We start from the raw sequence: 11789 nt of genomic DNA, 5'->3' as shown, positions 1-11789 counted from the left end.
ATATTATTTAAATTTGTGATCCATTGACACAAATTTGGTCAAAATCGGAGAGCATTCGCTGGTTTGCACATGGACATTAAAATCATACAAATCATACTTCATTACATGCACATAAATTCATGTTAAAGATTAGTTCAAACTTTAAAGTTTTCGGGAAACAAAGATACTTAAATTATTTATTACTTCTTTGAATTTGGATAAATGATAAACATTTATATATTTGTATTTATGTATGTACACATATTTTTCTCACTACGTTTACTAAATTATTGGAAGTATTTTTATTTATTCTTGTTTTATTTGCTGTTCCTCCTGCTGCAGGGCCACGATTTCCTCACGATTGATAAAGTAGTAGGATGGTTGACGACCACGCTGAAGGAAAATTATAGATTTTTCAGTTTAATCGACTAGTTAATTATTTAAATTTATCTTCCTTACCAAGTCTTTAACCACTCTCTTCGCCCCATTCCTGACCAACAGGCGTGTCATCTTTTCCACCTTTTCAACCCCCATGGCATAATGGAGAGGGGTGCGGTCCAGCTATGAAAAATGGCGAAATTGTATATAAACCATGGCGAGAAAAAAAATGCTAAAAGTTACCCAATCGCCCCTTTTCAATACGGATACTTCGTCTCGATTACTGCCCCCACCACCCACGCCAAACCGCTCCACGAGATATTTAACAATTGGGAAGTCTTCAAAAAGTACGGCGACGTGAAGAGCAGTTTTTCCCGCAGGACCAAGAGCTATTGCCAAGCGTCGATCGGTTAAAGTGAGGGTGCGGACCTAAGAGAGATGGATAATTAATGAATCTCCATGGTCACCATTAAAATATATGTATGTAAAATCCTGAGTCATGTGAATTTGAGTAATATTGCAAATAATCTTAAAACAATAATTTCCTAAACTTACATAAAATTAATACGTATTGATTCTTAACAAAATTTGAAAACAATTTTTTCTATTGTTAACCAATGAAATGAGACTCTGACTCTTTATATAATAAATGGAGTGATTTAATTACTTAACCCTTTAAACTGTAACGACGACAATTGTCGTTTTATAAGAAATGGTTTAATTCGGGAGTACGACAAAAGTCGTCCTGAAAAATCGTGGTCATGACGCGGAAGGACGACAATTGTCGTTTCCAGGAGGTCATTGATTTTCATCATTTTCTTTCCGCGACCTAAAATTTGTTGCAATTTTGAGGGATTTCTCCTATGCCAACACAATGCTAAATTTGATGATGTTCTTCCCAAAAATTTGGATATTTCCCTATACAACTCAATGTTAAATTTTTGATCTTTCAGTTTTTCGAGTTTTATTAAAAACTCCTGAATTTCTCCTCCCGCGCCATGACCACAAGATACTTGTAGTGTCCCCGATTTAATGCATTTTCTTGTCGTTAATCATACACGCTAACGGTTAATTAATACCATTAATTAACTAACCATCTCCAAATCCCCACTTCTCACTGCTGCATGCAACTTGTCCAACTTTTCCCGAAAATCTGGTATGCTTCGAAGAAACAATGCCACCTCCCGTTTCCCCGCTTTCTCCGCCAAGTCGATAATATGGTTGTGGGAGGAGTCTTCCACCGTGAACTGTCAATTTCCGAAAAATTTTCAAGGTTCAAAATTTTATGAAAAATAATATGTATCAGATCATACTCACCGCATCATACCCATCCAACAATAGACTCGTCAATGACCCCACATCCCCCGCAATTGCCAAACTGACCAGCCATCCATCAATGGTACGGACATTTTCCGTCCGTCCCAACCCATTCGCGACGTCTCGGGCCGTTCGAAGTTTCTCATCTCGCCAAGACTAATTTAAAAAAGCACAAATCATAAGAAACAAGATCAATATTTTTTCTCCACATAAAAAAACTTACCAAATTAACCGATGGATTTTGCAAAAATGCCAAAATCGTGGATGCTCCACCCTTAATTAATTGCAAATTCATCAAATTTTTATCCAGAATTTAGGAAACTTTTAAATAAAAAATGCTAACCGGCCTTGCCGCCGCGAAATGTAGCACGCTCTGTCCCCTATCATCCCGCGTGCCAGTTTGCCCCCCACCTTGTCCACTTCCATCGCTCCCACCATTTTCATCTGGATCATCCATCTCATCCAAATTATTTATTTGATCCAGCTCATCGTCGTTATCGGAATCGAGCGTCTTTATCAATTTTTCAGACTCTTCCTCCAACCGGATTTCCTCCTCTTCGGCCTCTTTTTCCTCCACAATCCCGCCGCTCCCCCGCAAACCGGCCCCACCACTGAGCCCGTTTCTCTCCAAGAGTCCGGGAGTCACAGCACGCCCACTTTTCAACCTCTCCTCCACTTCGGGGGGAATATTCGATGCTAAAATTTCCCCATTTTTATACGTTTTCAAAAAATTCGCCAAATATTCGACCGGATCGTTTGGTCGTTGTTGCGAAACTTGGGTGAGACCTTTGACCAACGCGTCGCCAAGAACGGTGGCGAGATATTTGCCCTCTTCCGACCAAATGGCGGGGAAGGAAGTGCCGTCCTTTTCCGTGGTGGTCATCGTTGCTACTTCCGCGTCAAGGTCGCCGTCCTCGTCGTTGATTTCTTCTTCTTCGGCGGCCGGGTCTTCGTCTAGATGGAAAACAAGGAGGCGATTCACTTCAATGGTTGTAACCCGGTAAACTGTATGCGTTTCGTAAATTTTGGAAAAATTTGGTTATGAAAATTGAGAGGTAATTTTTACAAAATCGGAAAAAAACTTTCCTCTGAATGTTTCATACTCGTATGTTTTTTTTTTTGGATTGTGTACAATTTACGCAGTTACAATTTAATGTGAAACATGCAGTTCACTCCGATATTTGTAATGCAGGAAACTGTACAAATTTCGTAAGCCGTTTGGCTAGACACAATTTTACGAAATTGAGAAACCGTAAAATTCTGTGTCAATTTTTTGATTTTATACAGTTTACGCCTAGATGTAAAACATTGAAGTAATTCATGGTGACTTTCGTGAACCTTGTAAACTGTGTAAGCTTTTTAAATAAATTAGTTTACAGAAGTTTATGAAATAAAAATCGGACTCCGTTAAATTTTATGATGGATTTTCATCATTATATCTGTCTGTAAAATTTATAATTTTTTTGTTTTACACAGTTTACGCAGTTTACAACCATCCCCGTGAGGGCATAAAAAACCAACAAAAATAAAATTAAAAGAATAAGGTGCAAAGTTAAATAAGCGTGTCTGTCTGTGTACAAAAAGCATTAAAACGACCGCACCGCTCACACGCTTTTTTAACTTTGAATCTCATCTTTAATTTTACTTTACTTATTTTGTTATGGTTTACATACATCTTAAAATTATTTTCTAATTTCACAAAAAATTTCAAAACTAATGTCCGCTAGTGTATGCAATACAATAGCTCATTTTTTCCCACCACCCGTAGCTTTTAAGTCATGTTCACGGCATAAGGCTTCCTCAACTTTTATCACCTCGCCGACCCCGTCAACTACCCGTTTCGCCAATTCTACTTCGTTTAGTCCGAACGTTTTTGAATTTTCGACCTCAATCCAGTCTTCTGGATCGATATCGCCCGTGGGTGTAGTCGCGGTCAAGTTATTACTTGATTTCCCGTGCCATTTATTTAAGCAGAGTGAATTTTGGTTAAGTAGGGTGAGCAGGGAGAGGCGATTTAGCATTAAGTGGGGCAAGCGGAGACGGAATGTTACCTGGAAAAATAAAATAAAATAATTAGTTATTTGGTTTTCATGAAAATTTATTATTTTTTTTGGAAACTTAAATGTGTACCTTCATTCCCGTCCCAGCTCGAAACGGATCAACCGTTAAGAATCCTACCTCACTTGACCAATGATAATCTAAATCTTGGCTGATCAAGTCGTAAATCTCGCTCATTTCAACTAACAACGGCCCCACCCTGCCGTACATGGCGCGCACTATGAAATCTATATGATCCTGGGCGTGGATCCAGATTTGCGCGGAGTTGTCAGGATTAATCCAAACGTAGCGGGATTTTGGCCAAAAACGGGAAATCTTTGTTGCCTGGAATTGGTATAAAATGGGAAATAGTTAAAAAATAGAAATGTATATATTCATGCGAAATTTGTAAACTGTGTAAATTATTGGAGAAAATCGTGCTAAATTGACAGAAGAAATTTGCGAAATTTCTAACCTATACGAAATTAGTATAGTATTTTGAAACGTACACAGCTCTTAAGATTAGTGTACATAACTTTCTAATGTGGAATGCTTATTAACACGTGGATATATTAACACGTGGAAAAAATATGCAATTTATTTAAAAGCATGCAATTTTTTTGCACTTTTTACAGCTACGAAATTTAACACAGTTTACAAATCTCTACGCAAATTCGAATATTCCCACCAAATATGTACTCACCTCTACAATCCCCGGCCACACCCCCCTCCCGCCCCCCTCTCTCTCCTCTCTTTCTTCCTTCTCCCCCATTAATCTCTCATAATCTACGCGTTCCCAATTTGCCAACTTTTCCCCAAAAACCTTCTCCACTTTCCCACTAATCTCTTCTAATCCCTCCCTCCTCAACAAACTCACGAACGGGTACGGCCTCAAATTTCGACTCAGCCTAATTCGAACCTCCCGCACAAACTTGGCGGCTATATCGACATTTTTAATGTCAACCTGCATCCCCTTTTTGATCCCGCATTCCGCCACCAAATTCCCCCCGCCGCCAGCAGAACCCCCACCCCCATCTCGCACCACGGGGAGGAACAACTCCCTAAAAACCCAGTAGCAATGCGGGTCCGGCGCAATGAGGAAATATTGCGGGTAGAATTTGATACAATCTAACAACGTAGCGCCAAATCGCGGGGTAGAGCGCCCCTTAATCTCTTCATACAGGGGAAACGGGAGATATTTCCGGATATAAATTCGCGCCTGATCGTTCCCGCTTTTTCTCAGTTTTCGCCAAGTTTTTACCCAGATGGAGCTCTCCTGTTGGTGGATTTGGTTATAAAACGCGTCCAGCAGTTGGAGTTGGGCGAGATCCAGTTCTAAATCGGCGGGGGACGAAATGCTCTGGGTGGTTTTTAGGTAGAGGGATTTACCTTGTGCGGGGTCGTCGTCGTGTCCCCCGTCTTCCGGTTGTGGGGAGGGGGGACGTTCCCAGGTGTTGACTTCGGCGGGTGTTTTCGGTTTTGAGGATCCGTTGACGGGATCCATTAGTTCTTCGCGGGTGAGGAGATCCTTGCGACGGAGGTAGACCTGTGATTTACGTAATTTTGCAAAATGTACTTGTGAAAGGAAACTTTGAGAACAAAAATTTGCGAAATTTACCCCAGGTGGGTTATCATTGATATCTTTGATGTTAGGATCTGCCCCGGATTGGATCAGTATTTTATACATGGTGCCATGATCGGGGAGAGTGGCGGCGTAATGGAGCGGCGTTCTACCCGAATTATCGGGGATATCGGTTCCCTGTAGAAAAAAGTTGGAATGGTTTTCATGGGGATTTTTTCTAAAAATTTTAAAATTGAAATTTTACTTGATAGTTTCCGATCAGATATCGCACCACGCCAGCATGACCGCCCAAAACGGCCATGTGGAGGGCCTAGGGAAATTAGTAAAATTAGTTTTTTTACACAAATAATCTCCATGACAACGGAAATTTTAAAAAATATATATTTACCACTCTTCCTCTCTCATCTCTCGCCTGTGCTAATCGTTTCCGATCCAGGAGAGATTGTAGGTCGCGTAAGTTTCCATTATTCGCGGCGGAATGGATGGATGCAATCTTCGCCATGTATGCTGGCACGTTAGTCAAGAATTCTGCCACTTCCGGGTGCATGGACGAGGTCGGGGTCCGGTTTACAAGGAGGGAACCCTTCCCATCCAACACCAAAGTTACCAAAGATTCCATATTTCTGAAATTAAATTCGATAAAGATGAATTGCTCAATTAAATAATAATTAATTAATTAGTTAGATTACCCATCTTGAATCAACTGATCGACATCCTCCGCCGTGACGACGTCCGGAAGCGGTGGTAATTCTTTCGCCGCATCATTCTCCACCGGTGTCGGGCTCCTTGGCGGAACTTGTGGCGTCGCCAAGCGTGGCGTTGGCGTTCTTGGGGGCGGAGTTTGATCCGTTATTTGCTCCTCTTCTGGCTCCACCTCCACCTCCGGCGTTTTGATTGGTTCCTTCATCGGCGAAGTGATCCTTGACTGGTCCATACTTTCCATCAATTCCGCCTCGACATTCTCCTCCTCCTCTTTTTGCGCCATTTCCGCCTCCATTTCTTCCCTGAGAACTTCCCCTTTTTCGACCAACTCCTCCTCCTGCTCCTCCCCCGTGATTCGTTCGAGTTCCTTCTCCAATTCGTCATCATTCCCGCCCCGCCCGCTCGCGCGACCGTCGCCTTCGTCGTCGTCGTCCACTTCAAAGTCCATCCCCTCCAAGACGACATTTCCTAGTTCGTACTTTTCTCCGACTAGTTCCTCATCGACGACGTATTGATCGCCAACATCGACAATTTCGACTTTTTCGTCGTCATCCCCCCGTAAACTGGCGGGACCCCCGCCTCCACCACCGCCATTACTGGTGACCCCGGCCCTTCGATACTTCGTCCCGCCACCGCCCACGCTGGTATCTCTCCCGCTCGGGATGCGATCCTCGATCGGACTCCCGCCGAATTCCTCCTCGCCGCTGGACTGTTTTCGCTTAATGGATGATTTTCCCCATTCGTGTCCTGCGCCACTGCCGCCGCGATCCCATTCGCCCAGCTCGCCCACAACGCGAGGTGCATCGGGGAGGTGGCGGAGACGACGGATTTCTAGGTCGCTCAATTCGTTCGAATTTGTGGGAACTTCGTCCAGCATTTTGGTCAAGAAGGAGGCCATCGAGGGTGTCGTGGCGTAGTCGAGGACACTCCGACCCATCGAGTCGCGGGCGGATTTTAGTTCCTTGGGGAATTCGTAGGCGAAGTATTCCAAGAGGGGGCGGTGGCCGAGGTGGGTGGCCTGAGGAAGGAAGGGAGGAGTATTAAATATAGTGTATGCATATAGGATTGTTAATTCACGTTGGTGTTTGTAACCCAGTAAAGTGTGTAAAATTGGTTTTCAAAGTTTTTTTTAAATAAAGCGACGTAATTCATAATTCATGTGTGAAGTTTTGGAATAGATTTTTAAGCTGATTTTTTTCGTAACCTTTGTAAATAACGATAAATTCGATTTTATGTAGGTTTATAGAGTTTACCATGTTGTCAATATTGATCAGAATTGTCTCACTATTTTGTAACCCGTGGCTTTTTAATTTGGGACTTCACCCAGTTACATAAATAAACATTAAAATCCGTAAACAAAAGTTTACACAATTTTAGAAAAATTTTCAGAAAAAAATCAGCTTGTTCACAACTTTTTTAAGTTCACAAATTTGTACAAATACTTCACGAGCATCTTTTAACTTAATAACTTTACAAGCTTTACACAAACCTAAAGCGAATTTTCTTTTTGCTACATATTTTAAAGAATTATTTATGTATGTATACCTTCATCACTCCAGTAACGCCATACTGATCTTTCGCCATGAACACCTTTTGATATTAAAAAAACATCAGGTAAACCAAACTAACCAGCATCACACATTTATCTTTTATGCTAATTTTTTTCTACGAACCTCTTCCACCCCTCGCGCTCTCTCCCTCAACGCCTTCACGCGCCCCACATCACCCGCCACACAGGCGGCATGAATATCCTTGTTGAGGCCCAGCAAATGTGGCACATTGTCCAAAAATCGTCTCACTTTCGAATTATTTGTCGTCTCGAGAAGCAACTTGTCTCCCTGACCGGCCCACACGATCTGCTCCAATTTTTTGATATCCCTTAAATATTTGGAGACAAAAAATTACAATTTATGTCAAATTTTGTACCAGTTATTTTTTACCGTTCATGAATCCAGATTCTAATTTGAGCCCGTGTAACAGAATTTGGGGGTGGGATGTATGCATTGCTTTGATACTTGTTGGGCGTGGTGGGTGAAATTCGACGCGATAAGGTTTTATTTCTGGATAAGGAACGCTGATTGTTGAAGGGGGACTCGATATCCAAGTCTTCCGGGTGGGCTTGGTAGTAACTGAATTTTTGTAAAATAAAAATTTATTTTAGGTATCTACGTCAAATTTGTTCAAAATTATGGAAGCAATTCACGAAGAACTTGTAATATCCGCAAATTTTGTAACATGTTTTACAAACTTTTACAAAATACAAAAAATACACCGATGATCTGAGTAGGTTTACACAAATTTGTAAGCTAATTTTCTTTAGAAATATTTGTAAAATTTTGGTAGAAGTGTGTAACTTTTTAGAATTTATGGATTTTACAAGTTACCAAGGCCTATATGAATTGCCTCATGAAATGGAAAAATAGTCAAATTACGGAGGTTTTTTCCCGTGTAGGTCTGGAATGTCTGGCGACGCACCGAGCGTGAGGAGGAGTGGGTACAAGTCTGGCGTGGACGAATTTGTGTGCGACGAGGCAGTATAGTGGAGGGGGGTTCGGCCTTCCTAAATATTTCAGAAATCGTTAGAAATTTGAAGTTCTGTATAGTAACCTTTGTGACATCAAATGATAAACATATTTACATGCAAGAATTTCAATTTCATATCAAATATGTAAAATCCAATCTATTCAACTCGTGCTATCTTACATAACTACTTGAATTAAATATTCATTTAATCAAATCTCACGGAGTCACGGATTTTTGTACCAGTGAAAATTTTATGTTTGTAGTTCGCAGAGGTTATCATGTCCCTTACTCTGGATATTCTTTGTTTAAAAAACTACAAACTATACTAAACCTGTGGATTACTCTAAAAAATCAGAGATTATCTGGAAGATTAGCAGATTACCACATTTTAACCTTTTAGAACAGTTTCACGACTTTCGTGTCTATTATTTGGACGAACACTTCATACATAAATTTGTTAACAAAGTACTTGATTTGAAAATACCTATTTATATGCAAAAATATGCATTAAGTTTCACATGAATAATGTTTAATAAAATTGCATGCAGATAAATCCCACAATTCCATATAAAATTGTTTTAAATTTTATGAACAAATTGCCTTGATATTTTCATACCGGAATAATCCGGCTAAGTAAAAAGTGCAAATCTTTCTTAACCCACGTCATTTCTTTTGACCATCAAACCTAAGTATGTCAAATTTGCAAAATTTATCCAATTTACCCATTTACGCAAAACCTTGTCTTGAATTGCAGCACCATTGATTTATTAAATAGCCACCCTGACATGATGACCCATATTACAACGAGATCAAAAGAATCGATCCCCTCCTGTTTTCTACTCTACTCATCGACCAAACAATGAGTGACACTACGCAAAATAATTAATCACAAAAGAAATCGATTGCGAAATAATCGATCCATTATGTACTCACATTGTCTCTTAGATGCACGACTTCTGGGAATTTCCTGCCCAACCAGTCCAGCAGGCTTTTGTGACCGTAAAGTACCGCTTTGTGGGCTAGACCTCGACCAACCGCGTCTCGGGCGACGGCTAATTTCCGCTTGTCCAGCAGCGACTGTGTTTCGCGGAGGGATCCTCGAGTAACTAGACATGGAAATATTTGCATATGTATATACTGGGATTTTTGATAGGTTGATTATGTAAATATGCGTATCATGGGAGTGGACGCGATTGTTTGTAACACAATAAGAGGAGTAATCTTGAAAAATTTGTGCGTCATTGAACGGATGTATGAAATTTACGGTGAAAAATTACGCTATAAATCCATTAATAGTCTTACACATGCAGATCACGAACATCTTCGTGGTAAAAGTTCGCAAAATATGAGTACAAAACGGATGACGTGTTTTTAAATCGCGTGGCGTGAGCTGCCTGATTGGAAATTTGTAAGATTTGCAAATTTTTAAACAATTCGAGAAAGTTACGTCACAGTTTAGTTGCCATGAAATTAAGTAGGAAATAATTGATGGGCATTAATTAAAATTATGTTTCAAACCATTTAAAATTATTAATTTTTGGGATTTTTTGCTTATTTTATGTTGCGACTTATTCTAAAATGACCTTTGGAGCTGTAGAACTCATTTGTTTTAGATTTCGTAACCTTGTCCACTAATTTACAAAAAAACAAGAATAATTACATACCTGCGTCATGGATCAAGTCCACTTTCGCCATATAGCTTGGCACCGATTTAAGAAACGCTCTCACTTTGGGGTCATTCGATGACTCCATCAAACCCAACAATCGCGCTCCTTGTCCCTCCAAAATTACTGATTCGAGTTTGTCCAGGTCTCCGGAACGGACCCATGATCGGATCGCCGCCCCCTGACCGGAAATGGCTGAAAAGGCAGAAATTTTAAAATTAGCAATAATCAAAATTTTCATCACGGACAAGTTGACAGTTGGCATACTCGATTAGCAAATAATCTTGCAAAATAAAAAATTCCCAATAATTGTCCTATAAATTTTGCAACAAATTTTGCAACAATAATTCCAATTTTCCACCGGCAAAAGTTTTATGTACAAACCTTGAAAACTTTATAAAGTTGTACCCTCAATTTGCGAAATTTTCTTATTATGCGAAAGTTATGCGCAATTACTCCAATTTTTCTGCCATTGTACATATCTTAACTATTTCTGCGTGGGTGTATCCCTACTTAAATTTCCCAGTTTTCCGGCAAAAATTTTTCGAAACCTTGAAAATTTCTTAAAATTATACGTTCAAATTACGAAATTTTCTACCTATGCGAAAGTTATTCGCAATTACGCAAAATTTTATCTCAACTATTTTTTAAGTGGGTGTGCCTTTTGCTTGAATTTGTCTCACCTTTTGGAGGACTGGAGTGGACGTAGACGTTGTTTTGGGTGACGGTCATCATGATGAAGTCGGGGACTGAGTGACGAGTTGAACGCTGGACTTCTCGAATGGCTTAGGGTTAGGAATCGATTTATCCAGGCATCAATTTTTTAGTGGGGTGACATTACGTGGAAGGGAGAGAGTGGTAGTAAGCATGTACATAGCCCTGGTGGTGGTTATTGACACGTTATAATAATGCGCAGTTTGGTGACGATAAATCGATACATTTTGGGAGGAATTATACCACAGTTAGCTACAAATGTATGTGTGGGTATTATCTGTCGCAATCGGGGAAAGTATGCGTTGGATTTTCGCACAAGAAATTTCGCCAACTTGTATATATGTAAGTATCTATGTAGGGAAAAAGGTGTCGGGGTGAGTCTGCATGTAAGCATGCAAAATTGGACAAACACAGGTCGTTGGCAGGGTTCGGAAACAACAACGTGCCCAAGAAATTGACAGGTAGACAGAAAGAAATGGGAAAAATGTCAAGATGTAAAAATTCAATAGAGGTGTTATGTTCAAAAAATAACATTTTGAATATAACAACTCGTCACTCATGGTCATACTTTTCAAAATAAATATGTATGTAGGAAAAATATAAACATTCAAAATAAGGGAAAGGTCGGTTACAATACCTTCAAAAGCTCGCATTTTTGTAAAAATGTGACGAGAGGAAAACAATCCAATTTCTTACTCCACATGTAAGTTTCGTAAAATAGTGACAAAAATATTCACTTAAAATAACCAATTCGTCTTGATATTGGACATAATTAAGTATCTACTAACTCATACATAAATATGTACGTAATCTGTACACGATACATGTAAATATGCATAAAGTTCGATTCACATATGTAGTTTTACGTGCCTACATTTGAGCATTTCAAAGGT

General features: G+C 39.9%; 1 protein-coding gene across 2 annotated transcripts; it reads right to left on the bottom strand.

Moving 5' to 3' along the window:
• Positions 1-152: 152 nt before the first annotated feature.
• LOC110846646 lies at positions 153-11003 on the bottom strand. 2 transcript variants are annotated; one of them, XM_022093501.2, is made up of 19 exons: positions 10866-11002; positions 10183-10377; positions 9452-9624; positions 8428-8555; positions 7936-8124; positions 7669-7873; positions 7541-7585; positions 5983-7013; positions 5682-5916; positions 5538-5603; positions 5330-5470; positions 5101-5257; positions 2018-2628; positions 1898-1948; positions 1675-1830; positions 1452-1604; positions 601-786; positions 439-540; positions 153-372 (listed from the first exon to the last, which is right to left on the bottom strand). In XM_022093501.2, the coding sequence occupies exons 1-19, from the start codon at positions 10915-10917 to the stop codon at positions 286-288; spliced, it is 3963 nt and encodes a 1320-aa protein (XP_021949193.2). In that variant the 5' UTR covers positions 10918-11002; the 3' UTR covers positions 153-285. The 2 variants fall into 2 exon arrangements, with proteins under 2 accessions (XP_021949193.2, XP_035701935.1); XM_035846042.1 differs by lacking the exons at positions 153-372; positions 439-540; positions 601-786; ... (1 more) ...; positions 1675-1830; positions 1898-1948 and adding an exon at positions 3805-4056 and having other exon boundaries at positions 2564-3725; positions 4415-5257; positions 10866-11003.
• Between the last annotated feature and the right edge of the window lie 786 nt (positions 11004-11789).

The sequence above is a fragment of the Folsomia candida genome, unplaced genomic scaffold (assembly GCF_002217175.1).
Source record: "Folsomia candida strain VU population unplaced genomic scaffold, ASM221717v1 Fcan01_Sc001, whole genome shotgun sequence".
Taxonomy (NCBI): Eukaryota; Metazoa; Arthropoda; class Collembola; order Entomobryomorpha; family Isotomidae; genus Folsomia; species Folsomia candida.
This window is presented reverse-complemented; position numbering and strand designations above follow the sequence as displayed.